This window comes from Carlito syrichta, unplaced genomic scaffold, assembly GCF_000164805.1.
Source record: "Carlito syrichta isolate Samal-C Ts95f unplaced genomic scaffold, Tarsius_syrichta-2.0.1 Scaffold313344, whole genome shotgun sequence".
NCBI classification, from domain to species: Eukaryota; Metazoa; Chordata; class Mammalia; order Primates; family Tarsiidae; genus Carlito; species Carlito syrichta.
The window spans coordinates 768,421-789,746 of NW_007257440.1; the positions used below are offsets into that span (position 1 = coordinate 768,421).

At 50.6% G+C, this 21,326-nt stretch overlaps 1 protein-coding gene across 1 annotated transcript in view; it reads left to right on the forward strand.

Annotated features, from left to right (window-relative positions):
* CRAMP1 (cramped chromatin regulator homolog 1) overlaps positions 1-21,326 on the forward strand; it is a 56,938-nt gene that overhangs the window by 24,070 nt on the left and 11,542 nt on the right. Inside the window, exons 5-12 of the mRNA XM_008070307.2 lie at positions 1,964-2,012; positions 11,766-11,851; positions 12,616-12,739; positions 13,812-13,893; positions 14,496-15,659; positions 17,721-17,898; positions 20,539-20,720; positions 20,812-20,886. Of these exons, the coding sequence (XP_008068498.1) occupies positions 1,964-2,012; positions 11,766-11,851; positions 12,616-12,739; positions 13,812-13,893; positions 14,496-15,659; positions 17,721-17,898; positions 20,539-20,720; positions 20,812-20,886 (1,940 nt within the window). The remainder of the gene's footprint in view (positions 1-1,963; positions 2,013-11,765; positions 11,852-12,615; positions 12,740-13,811; positions 13,894-14,495; positions 15,660-17,720; positions 17,899-20,538; positions 20,721-20,811; positions 20,887-21,326) is intronic.

Genomic DNA, 21,326 nt, shown 5'->3' on the forward strand with positions numbered 1-21,326 from the left:
GCAGCCTCAACCTGCTGGGCTCCGGCGATCCTTCTGCCTCAGCCTTCCAAGTAGCCGGAACTACAGGCATGTGCTACCACGTCCGGCTGATTCTTTGATTTATTGTAGAGATGAGGTCTCGCCAAGTTGCCCAGGCGGGTCTCGAACCCGCGGACTCAGGCAATCCAACTCATCTCAGCCTCCCAAAGCGCAGGATTACAGGCTGAGCCACCAAGCCCGGCTGGAGCATACTCTTAATGTGTCGTGATCTACCTGAGGTCTTCTGAAAAATGTGAATCCTGAGATAGCAGACAAGGCTCTGCTCTGTTCTTGGGGCTTTCACACATGCTGCCTGTGTCAGGTGAGCCATAGCTTCTGCACAGGCTGGTGTTATCCCCAGTCAGAGTGGGACTTGAGGGTACCCAGGTCTGATGGAAATAGTGATATATTTGGCAAGTGCTGGGGTGCTGACCTTCACCCTGGAATGGATGAGATGAGAGCAGCAGCCGTGTAGTATGCCATGCATGGCCAGTTCCATGACTGCTTCTGGTCCTCACCATCTTGTCCACAGGGTGGGTGGTTCTCTGTTCAGTACCTCATCTGGCAACCAGAACCTGCAGGCCATGACAGGCTCCAACAAGTGGCCTCAGCTGAATCTAGCAGAGGGCTGGGCAATGTCCAAGCCCTTTGGTGATGGGTGTGTCCACATGTTGGCCCTTTCTGGTGCTTTTCATTCTTTCCTGACAGTTTGTTTCTATTAAGCCCTTCATCCTGAAAAATACCCTTTATTTCTTGTCATGCCATTGTGCCACCTGTGAGTTCTTTTGGTTTTTATTTATCTGAAAAGTCTTTGCTCTTAAAAGATATATTTGCTGGGTGTAGAATTCGGATTTGATGAGTTCTTTCTTTTGTCCCTTCAAGCTGTTGTCCATAGTCTCTGGCCTGTACTGCTTCTGATGAGGCATCAGTGGCCATCCGTGTCCTTGCTTCTCTGTGTGAGAGGCATTATTTGTCTCTGGCTGCCTTTATTATTTTGTGTGTGATTTTGGTTTGTAGTTTGGCTGTGTGTGTGTGGGGTTTCCCCCCAAGACATCAGAGGAATTTAAAGAATTTGACAATGAGCAGCCCCCCCATCCAGATTCTTTCATTAACTTTTTACTCTGCTTGCTTCTTGTATATCTTGAAGATAGCCATAAGTCCTGGATGGGCGTCTGCTCTGATCAGTATGGGGGGTGTCGGGTTCAGCATTCTGCAGCTCCTGAGGGCCCAGAGGCCAACACAGGACATTGTCTAGTACAGAGCCTGGCAGAAAGTATGTGCAGGGCAAGTGTGGTACCGGAGGAAGCAGAGTCATCTGAACCAGGTGGTTAGGGATGAGTAGTTCAGCCAAGGGGGGGATCTGGGGGGGGGACGGGGCAGTATTGTGGACCTGCTTGAGAAAGTGGCTGGTAGGGGATGAGCAGGTTCTTTCCCGGTGAGCTGATGTGACTGGCTGACTCTTGGGTATGATTTTGGAGGAGGGGCTGCAGCTACTGTAGAGTGTTATCCTAGAAGACCTTCAGTATTCAGTAATGGGATTTGGAGTCTGTATTGAAGATAATTATATGGGCCAGGTGTGGTAGCTCACCCCTGTAGCCCCAGTACTTTAGGAGACAGAAGGCAGGAGGATTGCTTGAGCCTAGGAGTTTGAGACCAGGCTGAACAACTTGGCAAGACTGTGACACTACAAGAAAAAAATGAGTTGGGTGTGGTGGTGTGCACCTGTAGTCCCAGCACTCAGGAGACTGAGACAGGAGGTTTGCCTGAACCCAGGAGGTCGAGACTGCAGTGAGCCTTTGTCATGCCACTGAACTTCAGCATAGGCCAAGCTCGAAACAAACAAACAAACAAAAAACCCCAAACAAACAAAATAATTAAATGGGAGTCTTTAATGGTTTTATTCCTAACTGCCCCAGGATCTCATGTATTTGTTTTCCATTTGAAGGTATGGATGACAAGAATGCAACAAAGCTGAACGAACTCATTCAGGTTGGGTAAGTCAGTTGTCACGAAGCGTCGCTTATTCCTTTGGAGGTTTGCATTCATCCTCTGAAGTACAGAAGCTGAAGTGTGTGTAGTTTTCTTCCCTTTTCTCAGCAAGGACCCTCAGAATTAAAATTTCATGTCCCCTTAGTTATATGTTCTGTTTGTCCCGACAGAAGGAGATCGGCCCGGATGCAGAGACTGCCCAGAGCCCATGTTCCCTCCTCTTCAGGCCTGCAGTGGTTGTGGTCTTGACACGGCCCTTGGGGTCTTGCTCCTCATGCCCTTCTCCCCGCTCCCACTTTGTGTACATAGTAGTGTTGATGCCCTTACTGGAGACCCCCTTCCAGTTGTGGTTGTGTTGTGTCCTATCGGACCCCTTGTGATAGCTCTTCCTGTGCCCCTAATGCTCCCACCCCTGGGGCTGTCGCTCAGTCTCCAATGGGCGTCCCTTTCCCCTTGCCCTCCTGACCCCCTCAGAGCACACATATTCTCCTGTCCGCAAAAACATTGGGCCCCCCATCACCAGTCAGCGTCTGTGCAGCCCTGACTACTCTCGACAGTTTCTGCTCAGAGATGGCACCTGTGCGGGAGCATGCAGGGCGGATTCCCCACCCACACAGTCACCCACTTGTGGGGTGTGGAGTGGACCTGCAAGGCGCCTTGGCCTGCTTTGCTGATAATCTTTTGGGTTGGCGCCAGGCTCCTGTGAGATGTCTGCACTCTGAGCTTCTCTCCTCTTCTGTCACCGCCCTACACCCTCTTTCAGCTGTCCCATTGTCGTCTTCAGCAGTCTTGTCTCTGTACCCTCTCTGCTGTTTACTCTTCCCAGGGCCTCTTTCGCCTTCTCAGGTGGAGGTTCCATGGCGGGCTTAGTCTACACCTCTGCAAACCAATACTGTTGCATCTGGGGCTCCTGGGCTCCTGTGTCCCACCAGGTAGCCTCTGCTTTCCCACCCCTGACCCTACACTCTAGGTGTGTCCTGCTTGGCCCCCTTGCTTCCCCCAGGTGATGGAAGCTTTGCAGATGGCCTGTCTGATTCTGCCCATGTCCCACTTCAGCCTGTAGGACTGCTCTGCTGCTGGACTGCCTTCCAGGGCGGGGCCCACCACCCTATTCCGCAGTCTGGGGATCCTGCCTATGTGAGCCTGTGTGAGTTTCTCACCTGGCCTAGGGTACTCATTGGGGGCCGCTCGTCCCTGATGCATTTCCCCCACTGACTGCTCCAGAGCTTCCACGGCAGCCAAGCCAGCTGTTCCCTATTTGCTGAACCTGATGTTTGGACTGTCCGGTGGGTTCTGCTGCTTGTCATGGAGGTACCACTCACATCCCAGGGCACTGCTGTTAAAAGTACCCCTGGAGTAGCCCTGACCCGCCTCTTCATCCACACTTTGCCCTCCTCACCTCTGGTCACTTTTCCCCCTCAGCCCTTCCCACAGGTCTGGCCTCTGATCCCCTGTGAGCCCTCCATGTCGCATGTGGCTCCCTACAGGGCTGGCGCTGCCTCTCCCCTCTGGTCTTAGCACAGCAGGTGTCCCAGGTGATTCTGAACTTTATATGAGTTGTCACCAACTTGGAGCCAGATGGGACAGTAACTAGGTTGTGGGTGTCACTGCATTGGAAACAGCTGTGATTCACCATGGCCACCAGAGAGCACAGGTAGCCTAAAGCATTGAACAGGACTTTGGAACATGTCTAGGACACAGTCAGAGGCCACCGGAAGAGGGTCTGTCAGCCGTGCTTAGGGTTGCCATGACCCAGTGGCCCTCCTTTCTTCCCCCTCACCCCTGCTCTCCCTCCGTCAGTCAGGTGGAGGTGGCATTTGCTACAGGGTCTGAGCTATCCTGAGCAGCATCTGCACATCGGAGGAATTTCTTGAGAAAGCCACCAAGCTGGGGCTGACATGTTTCTGGTGTCACCTTCTGACCAGCAGTGAGAGGCTGCCCTGTGAGGGAGAACACTGCCCCAAGATCCCATCTGGAGCAAACTTCACTTCACTTTACCTTGTATTCCAGCTTCTCGAATTCCCTGAGTGAAGCCAGTATTCCAGGCTCTTTGCTTTGTGCTTGAGGACATAGCTCAGAGTGGTCCAGTGTTCAGGGTGGCTGGGTGTACAGGGTGGTGGGGCCAATGTATGTTCCTCTTGCTGTAGCGCAGACTCGCACTGCCCTCCCGCCACACAGTTCTCAGAAAAGCTTGTTTAAAAAGCATGGAAACGATCAGACCCAAACTGAGGGGCTTTCTCTCAACTCAAAGGGACTGAAGACATGTGACAGCCAAATGTAGTTAAGGGTCTTCAAAGAAAATAAAATTAAAGGAAAGAAGGAAATAGTTATAAAGGGTATTCTAGGGACAACTGGGAGCTTTAATTACAACTGTGCTAGATGGTAGCGTCCTGCATGACAGCAGGGTTATGGCTCACAGGAGTCCTGGAAATGCTGAAGAGGGAGAGAGGAAGCACCTCTGGTCTGTGAGGGACCCCAGGTGGCTCAGCTCAGTGACGGGCCAGGAGCAGGTGTGGGTCTTAGCCGTGTCCTCAGTCCTCCCGAGCAGCAGATGTGTAGACAGCATAGAAACATGTCATGAGCCTAGGCACCATTTGTAGTGCTCTTTTTACAGATGTGCCCCCATGACTCCATGAGAATCTCACAGGATTTGGAGATGCGGCCTGGCATATTTCCCTGGACCTCCAGGCCTCTTGTTGGTAAATGCTGGGCAAGTGGCCGTCCTGGCTGGGTGTTGACTGCCGTCGTCCACCAAGTAAAATGACATCACGGGCAGGCCCTGGGGTGGTTGTGTTGGCAGGACAGAGAGATTAGTGCCCTTTTTCTTAAGCCAGTGTTCAGGTAGCCTACTTGGCCTACTCTAGTGCATATCTGAAAAAGGCTGAGAAAGGTAGTCATAGAAAACAGACGCCAGCTCAGGTCTGGGTGCTGATGGAAAGTTTGCCAGTATAGATAAGGATTTCAGCAAATGACAGGTGAAGTCAGTACTGACACCTGGGCTGAGTACTTAGTGAGGCCCAGAAAGCATGTGAGCTGGCAGGCACTAAGGAACCCATCAGGCACCTCCAGCTCTGATGTAGGGGGCTCACCTGGCTATCGTGGCCCTAGCATCTCACCTGTCATGTCATCGTCCTTCACAAAGGTGCTGAGACACAGGAAAAAAGATTTGAAACAGCTCAGTACTAACAAGGCAAGATTTCTGTCTGCAACCATGGAGAGATCTGAGGCAGAAAGACTGCTGGGTAATGTGTTCACTGGTTCTAGAAATGTTTGCATGCCTGTATATACCTGGCACAAGAATGGGTGCCAGGTATGCTGTGGCGACAGAGCTGTAGATGTAGGTCCATTAAGCAGGTTGTCTTTTCCGTGTGTGTGCGTGCATGTGTGTGGTGGACACTTAACCGTACCTGCAATAAATGTTGTGATGAAATTGACAGGTGCAGATGCTACAGGTAACAGGAAAAGAGCCTGCCTGGAGTGTCTATGTCTAGGAAAGGCTTTCCCAGGGCACTGGCATTTAGGCCAAGGTCTTTTATTATTATTATTATTATTTTAATCAGGGTTTCTGCTACCCAGGCTGGAGTGCAGTGGCACAATCATGGTTCACCACAGCCTCAATCTACTGGTCTCAGGCAATCCTTCTGCCTCTGCCTACCAAGTAGCTGGTACTACAAGCGCTTACCATTATGCCCAGCTAATTTTTTAATTTTTTGTAGAGACAAAGTCTTACTGGTCTCAAACTCCTGGGTTCAACCAAACTTCCCGCCTTAGCCTCCCAAAGTACTGGGATTACAGGAGTGAGCCACTGCACCCAGCCTAGGCCAAGGTCTTAAAGAGGCGAGCAGGGTCACACAGAGGGGTACGGATCGCCTGGTTCAGAGAGCAAAGGATGCGGAGGAGAAGCTGGGCCATGGAAGAAGCTAGAGGGGTGGAGGGTGGAGACAGTATGGGAAGAGGGGTACAGAGCTGAGGCTGAGTTCCCTATGGAGAAAAGATTTGGGGTCTGTGTGTTGGTGGAGGGGAGTTCTCAGACAACCTCTTTTTTAAGTGATGGGGTCTCTGTCACCCAGGCTGGAGGGCAGTGGTACAGTCATAGCTTACTGCAGCCCAAATCCTGGGCTCAGGAGACCCGTCTGCCTTAAACTCCCAAAGCACAAAGTGTGAGCCACTGTGCCTGGCCTGTTTTTTGGTTTTAATATTTTCATGTATATAATTTGTGCTTCTTGGTGTACAGTTCTACAAGTTTGATTTTTTAAAAACAGACTTTGTTTAGAGCAGTTTTAGGTTTACAGAAAAACCACGTAGCGGGTAGAGTTTCCATATCTCCCCCAGCCCCACCCCCACCCCACACACACAGTCTCCCCTGCTATTAACACCTTGCCTTGGTGCCGTCTGCTTATTGCAACTGATGATCCTCCACTGACACATTAGTATCACCCATAGTCCACAGGGGACATGGGGACTCACTCTTGGTGCTGTATATTCTATGGGATTGGCAAATGTGTCACGATGGATGCCCATCCTTACAGTGTCATACAGAGTAGTGTCTTGAACATTCCTTGCTCTGCCTGTTCATCTTCCCTCCCCTGTTCAAGGAACTAATGACCTTTTACTGTCTTTATAGTGATGCCTACCCCAGAATGTCATCATCTGGTTGGAATTATCCTGTAGTAGCTCTCATAGATTGGCCTCTTTCACTTACAGTTCTGAGTCTCCCAAATATACCTCCTGCCCCTCTGTAGTCAGCCCTTCCCCTACGCCCAGCCTCAGGCAGCCTCCAAGTTGCTCTCTATTCCCTAGACTTTGCCTTTTCCAGGAAGCCATGGATGGAATCGTGGTACCTAGTGTTTGGGGATGGGACGTCCACAGCAGTGTGCCCCTGAGGTTCTTCTGGGTGGTTGTGTGGATCCTTCCACTGCTGGGTGAGCAGTCTATGGTATCCACGTCCCGGTCTGTTATCCATTCCCCAGAGGAGGGACTCTGGGTCTTTTACAGTTTTTTAGCATTTGTGAATCAGCAACCAGGTTTTGCCCCTAGGTTTTTGTGTGAACGTGGTTTTCATTTCACCTGGTTAAGTTCCCAGGAGGAGGAGCTAGAGAACATGTGTCTCACGTGACAAGGACCTGCCAAACTTTCCTCCAGAGTAAGGGTTCTGGTTGCTCCCCATGCTCCCCAGCACTTGATATTTTCTGTGTTGAGTTGTTCCAGTGCCATCTGAAAACACTGCCTTTCCTCCATTGAGTTGATTTTGTCCCTTTTCAAAGATCACTTGACTGCTGTGATGGTCCATTTCTGGACCTTCCACTCTGGTCCATTCTTTTACCAATAGACATTCATTTTTAAGAATAAACAAAAGGCCAGATGCGGTGGCTCACACCTGTAATCCCAGCACTTGGGGAGGTGGAGGCGAGGGGATTGCCTGAGCTCAGGAGTGCGAGACCCGTTTGAGCAACATGGCAAGACCTCATCTCTACAATAAATTTTTTTTTAAAAATCAGCCGGGTGTGGGTGTCACATGCCTGTGGTTCCACCTACCTGGAAGGCTGAGGCAGAAGGATCGCCTGAGCCCAACAGGTCGAGGCTGTGGTGGCCGTGAGTGTGCTACTGCACTCCAGCCTGGTCGACAGAGTGAGACTCCAACTCAAAAAAAAAGAACAAACAAACCAACCGGTAAAGGTGAAACAGATGGGGACAAATAAGTGAGGTGCCTGTGGAAGATTACTATTGGATTTCAGACCAAAAGCAATTGGAGCATTTGACTTGCTGCCATCCATGCTTCTCCTGCAGACCTGTTTTCAATTAACTGTGAATCAGTTATAGAATTATAAAGCTGAATTAAGAAGGAAATGAATTGAGAAAGGGTCCAAACTAAAATGTAACCTTATATTGTTCACAGACCTGGAGGCATAGAATTTAGCACATGTTAGATGTATCAAGTGACTCTGTGGAGAAGGAAATAACCCTCATATCAAGAGGGAGAGCCAGACTTGTGTGCACATGGCAGCGTCTCTCTGTGATCCACTTGCCAAGGCGATGCTCCCAGAGGGGCCCCAGCAGAGCCTCTGTGTGTGACCTCGCTCAGCCAGAGGTGCAGGCAAGATTCCTCCGCAGACAGCATTTCCTAAGCCCCTGTGCTCTGGGGGAGTCCCGGCCCGGGCTGGTGTGAGGGCAGGGAGGTGTGGCCCACATCCTGGGACAGTGGCCAGGCCCAAGAGGCCCTCTTGCCTGTGACTTCAACATGGCACTTTATTTGTTGCAGTGCCCAGCCTCAGGCTGGTCAGTAGAACTTAATGTTTCAGAGCTAAGGAAAAGAACTGTAATATCAGAGTGGTTACCTAGTAATGAAAAAGGAGGCACTCAACTTCACTGAAAGAGGAAAAAAAGGAAGTCACAAAATAGCAGTTTAACAGAAATTGTGATTATCACAAACACAGGTGCCACATGACACAGCTTTTCTGGCCTTGTAAACCTTGCCTGCTATTCTTTTGTTTTGCACAAATGGTACAAAAAGCGATGAGTGAAAAAGTTCATTTTTTTCCAGAGCACAACACTGGAGGAGGTTGTTTAAGAATTGACTCCATGCTTAATGACTACTCTTTAAAAATGATCCTCCTGGTTCCTTCTTCTGTAGCCTTACCCCGACATCATTAGTGAAACTGCTGTGGCACTTAGCCTTTTATTTCACCTGGTTTAAGGTAGTTCAAGAGTTTTGTCTCAGTGGAACAAATTATGTGAAGACTCATCCTCTCTGAATTAGCCTTCTAGACAGAGGCAGAAAGAGGGTGGGCCTGGCAGCTTTCTTCCTGGCATCTTGCCTATTTGACCAGACTTTAGAAATCTCCGCTCTGCTCTTTGATGTCCTGTGTTTGACTCCCAGAGCAGAAGGAACTCAGTCAGTACGTGGAAAGATGGGTGAGAGGATGGACAGATGGAGACATGAGTGAGTGGATGGACGGATGGGTGGATGGAATTGTTGCTGCCATGGCATGAGGAATCCCTGAGCTCTCTGAACTGAATGACTTCCCAGTTACTCCTGCCCATTCCCCTCAGGACTTTACTGTTTGCTTGGCCTTATAAACACTTGCTTAAACCTTAAGAGTAATGGTGACATCCACTGTGTAGGATGTTGGGACTCCATAATGTGGAAATCAGAGGTGTTTCCCTTTTAAGAAGGGGATCACAGCTTTGTTTCCTGAGAAGTGGATACTGTGGCAACATGCTTTTCTTCTGCCTAAGGCTGCCAGATCTGGCCATCTCCCCTTTAGACATGCACAGTTTGAGACTGCTCTTTCAGTCAAGCCGTGGGGGATTGACATGAGAGAGTTCTTCCTGTGTGGCATTCTATTTGAAACTATTGTTCGCGTTTTTAATTTTGGCAGCATTGTGTTAGGGTAGCGTTTTAAAAATTGTATAAATGGCTAGGCACAGTGGTTCAGCCTGTAATCCCAGCACTTTGGGAGGCCAAGGCGAGAGGATCACCTGAGTCCACGGGTTCGAGACCAGCCTGGGCAACTTGGTGAGACCTCATCTCTACAATAAATCACAAAACTAGCCGGATGTAGTGGTGTACATCTGTAGTTTCAACTACTTGGGAGACTGAGGCAGAAGGATCGCCTAAGCCCAGCAGGTCAAGGCAGCGGTAGCCGTGAACGTGCTACTGCACTCCAGCCTGGGCATCAAGAGTGAGACTCCAAATCAAAAAAAAAATTGTATAAGCATATATAAATATATTCTTATAAAATTTTCAAACCATATATAAAACCCTCTAAACCACTCCATCCTACTCCCTTTGCCAAAAATAGCCACTTATAATAATTTCATGTGTATCCTTTGAATTTTTTTCCTTAGGGAATTTACATGCATAAGTATATAGATATGTACAGATACGAATATATAATTTTTTGCACATCTGTGAAATCACACTATATGTTTCCTATAACTTTTTTTTGCTGTTTCTTAGAAAAAATGGCAAACATAAAAGCAACTCTCTTATCTGACAGGCTCACAACTGTGAGTTGATTAACTGAAAACATAGGTTAAAGCAGAAAGTCATAAAAACAAGATGCACATACCCTGAGCAAAATTTTGTAAAATATGAAAGCCCACAATCATTCACCAACCACCGGGCAGCTGGCCAAAGCCTTTTCTTCAACTGGGGTTCACTCCTTGGGATTCTAGGTGGTTTTTCTCTCAGATCAGAAACTCCATTCATCATGCGTCACTGATAGTCTCCAGTTTTAAAGCTGAGTGAGGATATCTGGGCCTAAAGCAGTAAGACTTTGAGGTCTATCCAGGTCCCTCAGTCTCTAATAGTTGTCTTGCCCATACATACTATGACCGCTGTTTCTTAAACAACCAACCTTTTTTAATTTGGGGGGGTAAGGGTCTCACTCTGTTGCCCAGGCAGGAGTGTAGTGGCAGGATTATGGTTCACCGCAGCCTTGACCTCCTTTGTAAAGATGAGGGCTTGTTATGTTGCCCAGGCTAGTCTTGAACTCCTGGGCTCAAACATCCTCTCACTTTGGCCTCCCAAAGCACTGGAATTACAGGTGTGAGCCACCACAACCAACCTGACCTACCTTTATTGAAGATTTCCAAAGCGTTTCAGCTGCATTTTTAAAATTTCATTTAAGTATTTTTAGAGTCTGGGTCTCACTATGCTGCTGAGGCTGGTCTTGAACTCCTAGGCTCAAGAGATCCTCTTGCCTCAGCCTCCCAAATAGCTAGGACTACAGCTGCACACCACCATGCCCAGTTTTAACTGTATTTTTTAGAAGGAACTGTTCTTGTTGCCTTTGTACTCATTTCATCAGTTATATACTAATTACTTATATAATTCTAATCTACCTGTAGCAAACAGATTTGGGGCAGGCTGATGGATTCTGGACCCACCTATGGGCTGTTGGGGGGAAATGTGGAACCCAATGCTCTGTGGCTGTGAGTGCCCTGGGTCCTGCCAGTGTGATTTACAGCAGGACTGGGGCACAGCGCTGATGTGGCAAGGTAGTCATGGAGAGTTCATGTAGAGGTGACCTCCACACAGGTCTCAGAGGTAGACTGAGAGATCACATAGAAGTCACATAGAGGTGGACTGGGACATCACGTGAAGGTCACAGAGAGGTGGGTTGAGAGGTCACACAGGTCATATAGTGGTTGAGAGGTCACAAAGGTAGATTGCAACATCACATGGAGGCCACGTAGGGGTGAATTGAAAGGTCACAGGCAGATGAATTCAGAGGTCACGTAGAGATGGAATTAGAGGTCGCAAGGAGGTCACATAGAAGTAGATTGAGAATCCTCATAGATGTCATGTAGAGGTGGGCTGGGGTCACACGGAGATCACATAGAGATGGGTTGAGTTTTTGTTCTGAGGGGCTAGAGGGGGAGGAGTACAGAGAGCTGTAGCAGGTGGAGAGAAGGGTGACTGTCAGAGGGCCTCCAGGTGTAGGGGGCTTTCCAGGGGACGGGACAGCAGCTAGTGCTGTGCCGGTCGCCAAGGCGGGAGAACACAGCACATTTCCTTAAAAAGCAGACACCCCCATGGAGTGTGAGGTAGGGTCAGAAAAGCAGTAGGCTATCCAGAATCACCACGTTGTGTCTGTCACTGAGTCTGCCAACATGGGAGCCCCATGGAGGGCTGGGTGGGTTCTGGAGACTGAGATGGGCACTTGGCTGGGCTTCCCTCCCCTGGCACGCTGGCCCTTCCTCCTTTCCATTCATTCAGAGGCCTCAGTGTCCCTTCAAAACTCTTCTCCCAGGGCCACCACTGTACGTTACAAAGGCAGGAACCTGCGGATCAAAGCACCAATGTGCCGGGCCCTGAAGAAGCTCTGTGACCCAGATGGTAAGTAAATGGGGCAGGGGCCAGCGTGTCCCTTCTAATGACAGGCAAGCTGAGCTAGAAATGTCGCTGCTGCAGTTGCTTTCTGTCTGTCACCGCTTAGTTCCAGGACTGGGAATGGACTGCTCTTGAATTTGAAGTGCTCCTTGTTAGAGCACCATGTCTTCTTTGTAAGTCAGGTTTAGCTCAGAGCCACAGCAGCGTTCAGACAGAGCAGTCAGCCATTGTCAGTATCTAGTCTCGTGTGGCCTTTGTGGGCCAGTCCGTGGCTCTGCCTTTGAAGCACATGAGCAGCTGTGTGGAATTTCTTACTTGCTGGGGCTTCTCTGCCATCCTTTCTTCCACCCCAAGGTGGATTGCCCACAGCTTTCTGATTCCACTGGTTTCCTGGCAGTGTGCTTTGTTTTCTGCCTCAAGGTTAGTCCACACTAGGTTTTTTCTTTTTCTTTTTCGAGTCAGAGTCTCACTCTGTCATCCAGGCTGGAGTTCGATGGCACAATCATAGCTCACTGCAGCCTCAACCTCTCTGGCTCAGTTGATCCCACCACCTCAGACTTCCAATTAGCTGGTACTACAAGCACGTGCCACCACGCCCAGCTAAATATTTTTAAATTGTAGATAGGAGGTCTTGCCAAGTTGCCCAGATTGGTCTCAAACTCCTGGGCTCAGGTAATCCTCTCGCCTCTACCTACCAGAGTTCTGGGATTACAGGCGTGAGCCACCACACGTGGCCTGCAGTAGACTTTCACAGTCCCTCCTTGTCATAGGCTTGAGTGACGAAGAGGACCAGAAGCCAGTGCGTCTGCCCCTGAAAGTCCCTGTAGAGCTACAGCCACGAAACAACCACGCCTGGGCTCGTGTACAGAGCCTCGCCCAGAACCCGCGCCTCAGGTACCTTGGCCTTCAGCATATAGTGCAATTCCAGCTGCCTGGGCAGGGAACCCCCATGAGAAGCAGGTACATCTCCGTGCTCTGACATCACAGGAAGACAGGGTGTGGGAATGATGCCCTATCATTGGGGTGCTCAAACTCTGGGGTCTTGGGAGCACTGAGCTACAGTTCTGCACTGAGAAGGATCCCCAGGCTTTGTGTGAGCTGGGGGAGGCCGTCGTGGTGAGAGGGCAAGTGACTGCAGAGCCTTCCTCTCGTCCCGCATAAAGCCCTCACCCTTCCTCTCGCCAGCTCTCCAGAGATTTGTGGCTTATATATGTGTAGGGCATCACCTTGGGGATGGACCATTTTCCACTTATACGGTTTTAATTGAGGTAAAAATCACATAGCATAAAGTGAACCATAGCCATTTTAAAGTGTGCAGTTCAGTGGCATTTAGTGTATGTGCAATGTTATGCGCCATCACATCCATTTAGTTCTAGAACATTTTCATCATCCCCAAAAAAGACCTTGTGCCCATTGGCATGGAATCCTTGATTCTTACCCTTCCACAGGCCCCGGCACCGAGCACCAACCCATCTATCTTCTGGCTTAATGGATTTGCCCATTCTAGATATTTCATAGAAACAGAATCACACACAGATGCTTTCTGTGACTGGTTTATTTCTCTGGGCACGATGTTTTTCGGGTTTGCCCATATTGTAGCATATGTCGTTGCTTTATTCTTTTCATTTATGTGTTTTTTTTTTATTAATGTTCTTCAGACCCACCCTTTTTGAACCCTGAAGGAGCTAGTAGAACAGTGGACTATACTAGTACCCATGTCCTAGTGGAGACCTTGTCCTGGGAAAGGGTACATGGATCTGTCTGTATTATTTCTTACAGCTTCATGTGAATCTACAATGCTCGCAGCTGTAATATCTAGGAAGAGGAGCCAGACCCAGCTCCCCACACCCTTCTGAAGTCCTTTTCCCTTTTTGGCACCATCTTGTTGCAGATAGCCTCAGGGCTCTTCAGAGAGTTCCCTCCCTGTTCTGAGAGCTTTACTTCCTCCTGTCTCTCTTCTCTGTAGGATGATTGTGGAGCTACATCGAAAGGTCTCCAGCCTCATTGAATTCTTGAAGCAGAAGTGGGCACTCCATGAAGTGAGGATTGTATCTTTTTCTTACTGAAGCAAACCCTCCACACTCTGCAGCATCTGCTGCTTGGAAATGGGTCTTGCTTCGTGGAACCTGTCAGTGCTGTGGGACCCATGGGCATAGCAGCTGTGCCCTGACATGGTGTAGAACTGGAACCCAGGGCCCTGGCTGGGAGCAGTCCAAGGCTTCAGTGAGCTATGATTGTGCCACTGTATTCTAGGCAATAGAACGAGACTCTGTCTCTTAAGAAAAACCAACAAAAAAGCAGCCCCTGGGGCCCTTTGCCTTCTCAGTTTTGGGTATAGAGCATCCTCTCTGACCTCTTTGCAGTGTTAGAACTTGGTCACAGCCAGCCCTCCATGATTTAAGTGGCCTACGACTGACCTACAGGGCATGGCCAAAGAATTCCCGCCAGCGGGTTGAGCAAAGTGACCAAGGGTAGCTCAGCCTTTGTCATGTCCTTGATTGGCTCCTGGCCTGTACATTGCCTAGGCATATATCAGGAGTGAATTTCCTGAAGACACTAAGTACATTGGTGGTGGCATTAGGAAAGTCCTGGGGCAGGGTTGGGGATGTGATCTGAGCCCCAGGGATACCTTCCTTGATAGTGTACTCAGCGGAAGACACTTGAGGAACGGCAGCTGCAGGACTCATGTGCAGAACCGACGCAGGAGAAGGTGACTCTGCACCTTTTTCCAGGAGAGAACTGCACACTGACGCCACTGCCAGGTGTGGCCCGAGTGGTGCACTCCAAGGCCTTCTGCACCGTGCATTGGCAGGAGGGCAACCGGTGCAAGCAGAGTACCAAGGACACTCATGCGCTGCCTCCAGCCCAGATCCTGGGCATCCAGAGCGGGCAGGGCACAGCCAGGGGCCAACTGAAGTGCCCACGGGGTGGTGCTGAGGGCAGGGGTGCCGGGCGACCCCCTCCTGCTGCTGATGCCTCGCAGAGTTCTGGGGAGAGTTCCCCTGAAAGTGCCCCTGGGGAAGGGACTGCCCCAAACCTAAGCAGCCCAGACGCTCCTGATAGACCTCCTCCAGGGTACCAGGACGCCGGGCTATGTCTAGAGAAGACCCCTGCAGTGGCTCCTGCAGAGAGCGGGGATGGCCCCGCCCAGGAACTGGGGACGTTGCCATGTGCCTGCAGCCAGTTCCCAGACCTGGAGGATGAGCTCTCGCTGCTAGACCCCTTTCCCCGCTACCTGAAGTCCTGTCAGGACCTCATTGTCCCTGAACAGTGCCGCTGTGCAGACACATGGCCTGGGAGACAGCACCCTCCTCCTGGTGGGGTAGCCTCCCCAGAGGCTCTCGGTCCCAGCAGCAGGGAATCTGCTGACCTCGCCCTACCTGGCCCAGACCCGCAGCTCAGCCCTGGCCCCAAGCTCCCGCCAGATGTTTGCACTAAAGACTTGGCAGATGCACCTACAGAGGAGCCCCAGGAGAAGGGAAGCCCCTCAGAGCCTCTACTGCCTCAGGGACAGCCTGCCCCTAGGCCGCCAAAGGAGGTTCCCGCTAGCCAGCTGGCCCAGCAGCTCCGTGAGGAGGGCTGGAACCTGCAGACCTCCGAAAGCCTTACACTGGCCGAAGTCTACCTCATGATGGGCAAGCCGAACAAGCTGCAGCTGGAGTACGACTGGCTGACCGTGTTGGGACCTGAGGGCCAGGCCCCCGGAGGGCGGGGACAGGACCCTCGCCCTGGCTCTCCACCCGCTGCCTTCCATAAGCAGCGCCTCCTCAGCTGCCTCCTGAAGCTCATCTCCACCGAGGTCAACCCAAAGCTGGTAAGCAAAGTGGATCAGGGTCCAGCCCTGCTCACAGCTCCATGGGAAGCCGGGCCCAGCATGGAAAGCTCAGCTGGGTGTCTGGAGTCTGCCAGCATGTGCGGGTCCAGAGAGGGAAGACATGGTCCTGTAGCAGAGGCCAGGAGCCTGCAGGACTGCAGAGGAGAGGCTTAGACCCAGGTGACCAGGAAGCAGAGGCTCAATGCAAACATGTTTCTTTTCTTCAAGTGAGGATCTTGGGGCACTTGGTGAGGGCTCCCGGTTCCCTGTGGGTTACTCCCACAGTGCCAGGAATACAGCAATGCATGGGCCAGATGCTCTGTTATATGGGGCTTGGAAGAAGAAGGCAGTACCCTTTGAACCCTTGTCTTGTTCCCATGGGGATAACATGTGCAGGGGTGAGGGGGTCAGGAGCCAAGCTGGCATTCTGGCTTTATCTGAGCAGCTGTTACAGGTTTCTGCAGAGGGAACAGCAGGTGAACTTATTGCTCTAGAAAGACCATCCTGGCTGCTGTGCTGACAATGTGTGACTGGGTCAGAGGCTGTCACAGAAGAACAGGAGGTGTATAGATGGAGGAGTGGAGCTGAGGCGGCCCGGACAGGACAGTTCCTGTGGTGTGTGGGCGCAGCTGGGAGACCTCCGAGGGCAGCTGGCTTAAGTGGTTTGGGACTTCCCCAGAGGCTCCTTGTTCTGGGTGGTTCCTGAGCCCGGGGAGGGGCCCCCTACCATGGGGAGGCTGGTTAGCAGAGCCCACAAATGGGTACAGAAGATGTCACTGACAGCAGTAATCCCATCTTGTGCCCCTGTAAGTCTAATAGTGTCTCTGGGTACAAAAGAGCAAGGTCCTAAGGCAAGCTGATCCTTAAAGAGTCATGTGCCACACATGGGGACCTGCAAGCTGCTGGAGGAGCCACTGGAGGGCATGTGTGGGAGGCCAGAGCTGCTGGTTACCGTGGACCCGTCGGCGCCATTCCACATTCAGACCTACATGTGAGGTTCACGCATGCCTGTGCCAGGGACACTTGGGACTCACCAGCTGAACTTTGAGACCTTGGATGGGAGGTGGGCCACTGGGCCCTGTGGTTTCCCTCCCACTACCACTCCTTGCCAGGGGAGCTGTGACAAGCAAGTACCCCAGAGGCTTGTGGCCCAGCCCCAGTGATCAAGAGATAAAGGAGGCTGGCCGAGCTGCTCAGTCAAGGGGTGTAAGGAGGCGGTAGGACACAAGGGACACAAGGCCAGTGGGTTCCTCGGGAGGGCAGAGGGGACATGGGCTGGGGGCTCAAGCTGCTGAGCTAGCAGAGTAGATGAGGCTGTCGGATAGTGCGGGGCTTCATCGTTCACAGGGGAGAGTAGGGAGGAGGAGAGCTGAGAGGCTGGGTGCTGGCCACGTCTTCCCAGCAATGGCGGCATCTCTGTGGTGAGCCAGCACAGGGACCCCAGGACTCAACAACAGCCTCTGCACGGGACTGGAACCACCCCATGGCCTGCAAAATCCTTGAGGTTGGCGATTCGACTCCAGAGTGCTCTGACTCTGGTTGGGTTTGATTCTAGAAAGCAAATCCATATTCCTTCCTCTGACTCACAAGTAGGAAAGGCTAGGCACAGGCTGACTTTGTAATGCGGCTTTGTTAGAAGACTAGCTGTTGTCATCCAGTGCCTCCTTCCACAGCCCTTGCTTGGAGTAGGCAAGACCAGGTGCTTCAGGCCTGTCCACTCCTCCCTCTCCCACCTCCACTATAGGACTGTTATCCATCCTAACTACCACGGCACAAGCAGTGTAGACACGGAAAGTTCCTCATGTGGGAGGGAATAGTTTTGTTTATTATTCATTTGACCAGTGATTTTTAAAAGTGACAAGCTGCCTGGTGACCTCAAGGCATACTGAAGTCACGTGTGTCTGACCCCTGACCTTTGCTCTCATAGAAGTGTGGTTTCTGAGCCTTTCACCATGGTCTAGATCTCCAGGGCATCCTCTCACCTCCTACTCCAGAGAACTCATTTCAGAGCCACCTTTCATGCGTGGAGTTTGGACATTGTATGGCCCATTTCTTTTCCAGGCTCCAGAAGCAAATGCCATGTCCACAGCCTCGGTGAGGCCTTCCCAGGAGGAGCAGTCAATGACACCCCCAGGGAAGGTGGTTACCATCAGCTCCCGCAGCCCCCGCTGCCCTCGGAACCAGGCCACCCTCCGCAGCAGCAAGACATTCTCGCCCAGCTCTGCACCATGCTCCTCAGGTGAGGTGGGGCTGCCATGCTCACCTGTGTCTGGGCCACCCTGACAGTGCCCACTAGCAATCCTGGGTGTTGCACAGGGCTTCAGGGACCGTGCCAAAGCTGAGGGCACAGGTGTGCTTGAGGTCTGGCCTCACCGTGCAGCCTACCATGATCCAGCAAATAGGGGGAAGATTCAGAAATCACCACCTCCTACTGGCAGGGTGAGCACCAGGGCCTGTCATCAACAGCTTTGAGGTCACAGGGTACAGGAGCCAGCCAGAAGCCCACCTTTGCCAGGCTGGTTACTTTGGGGTCTGCTTCACAAGGCTAGCAGAAGCCTCCATAATGTGCTGGACTGGTAGCTCAAAGCCACCAAGAAGTTGGTTCTTTCTGAGTCTGTTAACACAAATCCAGGAAAAAAAGATTGCCTAACCTGCCAGTCCACAGTGTACCCAGTCCCAGGTGTATGAAGGAAGTCATTTAAATTCAAGCCTCATCAGTTGTGTTCCTGGGTACATAAAACCCCAGGATAAGCATGACCTGTTTCCCTGAGGCACCAACTTTACTTGCTTTTTTAACCCATAGTATAAAACAGATTCTCAGGGCTAGAATGGTGAATTCTTCATGAATTTTTAAAGTAAAATAAGAAACTTGAATGCTTTCTCTGGCTATGCTCCTGTGTGCCCCAGGCATGTGCCCTCTCCCAGCGGGAAAGGAGATAGGGACCACAGTGGGTGGAGATGACTGTTCCAATGCCTCTGGCCCAGGCGAAGTCCCATAGCTCTTCCCAAGACTGACCTGATGAGGTCAGGACAACCGGGAAGCAGGGGATGACTTGGGGGCCAAGGACTGCAGCACCCTTTTTCTGTCCTGTGCCCGGAAGGCCTCCTTCATACTTTAGCACGAGGAGTGTTGTCTCAGGTGCTGTAGGCAGATGTTGTTGCAGCAGATGCTGTGCTATTCTGAATGCCACAACTGTCCAGCGTCAGCCAGGGTCTCTACCCTCATGACTGGTGTGCATCATGCAGGAAGCAGCCTTGCCTCTATTCTTGGGTGGTCAGCCTCCCAAAGTTAGGACAAGCTCTAGGTCAGACAGGTGTGCCAAATTATGCAGGAACTTGCTGGATAAGCACTGTCTTGGTCATTAATGGCTCTCCAAAGTATATTCCATTCCGAGAATGTCACTGGCTTTTTGTTTTCTCTGACTTACTCTGCTGTGAGTGGCCGGCCTGTTAAGTGCTGGAAGACTCCATTTCCTTGGGAGTCTATCCTGGTGGCTTTGGAGGAACTTTAGGCTGCTGCTGGGTAGGTTCATATCCTCCTGAAGATGCTTTTTGTTTTCCCCTTCCCTGTTTTCCTGTTTACTTCCTGTGGTTGGCTGGTGAAGAAGGTGGCAACAAACTCTGAATCACTTGTCTCCTTGCAAAGAAAGGCACGCTCACTGATGGCAGCTAGCTGGTGTCTTGTCAGTCTTCTGCTTTCCATTCTGATTCTTACATTCCTTAATTCTGTGTACTCTTTCCTCTTCCTTGAATTGAGTATGCTTACAGACCAACAAATCTGCAGTTCTGGAAGTTCACACTAGTGCTTAAAAGACCTGGTCTGTGGAACCGTGAGTGTCAGTTTAATCCCACAGATTTGTAGATAAAGAATAAAGAGGGGCCTGGCATGGTGGCTCATACCTGTAATCCCAGCACTCTGGGAGGTAGAGGCAGGAGGATTGCTTGAACGCAGGAGATCAAGACCAGCTTGGGCAACATAGTGAGATCTTGTCTCTACAAAAAAATTTTTTTAAATATTGGCAAGGTATGATGGCACACTCCTATAGTCCTAGCTACTTGGGAAGCCGATGCAGGAGGATCACTTGAGCTGAAGGAGTTGAAGGCTGCAGTGAACTGTGATTATATCACTGCACTCCAGCCTGGCTCCAAAAAAGCAAGACCCTGACTCAAAACAAACAAACAAACAAAAAAAAACCCCAGAGGGACTGGTCCATTGTAGCAGCACCTACAATGATGAAAACAACTAGCAGAGTCACACAGTACTAGTTTTTCAATCAATATTTTCTATTCTTTATTCTCTGGGTCTGTTTTCTAAAAACTAGAGATTTAGACCAGGGATCAGCAAACTAGCCTGCAGCCCAAATCTAGCCCTCTGCCTGTTGTTTGTAAATAGAGCATTCTTGGCACACAGCCACACTCCTTTGTTTATGTCTTGTCTTAAGCTGCTTGTGTGCTACTGTGCAAAGTAGAGTTGCCCTAGACGGGATGTGGTCCACAGAGCCAGCACTGATTCTTGGGCCCTTTACTGAGAAAGTTTGCTGACTTCTGGTCTACACTAGAGGATACTGAAAACTCTCCTAGCTCCAAAAAGTCTCTGATGTCCTGTCCTATCTGCCCTCCTACCCCCAGCATTGAATGAAGTGCTGAAGTGATTTTGTCCTATTCAGAAGACCCATGTTTTACCCAAAATGGGATCGAGAATTTCAGTGAGAAAGATAGACTTTTTATGGGACTGAAATGTAGGAAATTCCTTTGAAGACAACTGAACAGGTCACCAAGAGAATTCTATTCTGATTTTCTTCCCCAGAGACTCCATTCACTCTGAAGATATTACTGCATGAGTGTTCCTGGCTCTCTGATTATTCTTCTCCTTTTCCAGTTTTGAGAAACCCTCCAAGACCACTCTTGGTGGCTGGTCCCTCTAGCACAGGAGGCAGTGACTCAGATGGTGGCCTTTTTGCTGTCCCAACAACTCTGCCACCGAACAGCCGACACGGGAAGCTCTTCTCTCCCAGTAAGGAAGCAGAGTTGACTTTCCGTCAGCATCTGAACTCAGTCAGCGTAAGTGTGGGGCCATACTGCCTTGCGTGCTGGGTGTTCCTTTTTTTGAGGAGAGCACCTCTTCAGGTGTCGGGTGCTGTTTCCCTTACAGATGCAGTCGGATTTCTTCTTGCCAAAGCCCAGGAAATTGCGGAACCGGCATCTGAGGAAGCCATTGGTGGTCCAGGTCAGGGAACCTTGTTCAAGTCTGCATGTGCCTGACCTCGCAGGCTGGGCCTGCCAGCTCTCCCACTGGCCAAGCAACCAGGACACACTGAGTTTCTTCCCTGTCTCAGGTTTTCATGGTGTAAAATGGGGGAAATCCCTGCCCCTTCCTTCCTTCCTAGGCATAGGATAAATAAAAGCAGTAACAGTAAACTTAATGGTACCCAAAGTAAAGATAATCTTTGAACAACATTGAAAACTGCTTGCAAAAAAGACAAAGTTCTGGGGATTCATGTCCCAAGAATGTCCCAGTTTGGGCTGGATCTGAGGACTATTAAAACATCTGTTTATAAATATTTAGTCAGCCGGGCTCGGTGGCTCAGCCTGTAATTCCACGCCTTTGGGAGGCTGAGGTGAGTGGATTGCCTGAGCCCGCGGGTTCGAGACCCGCCTGGGCAGGCA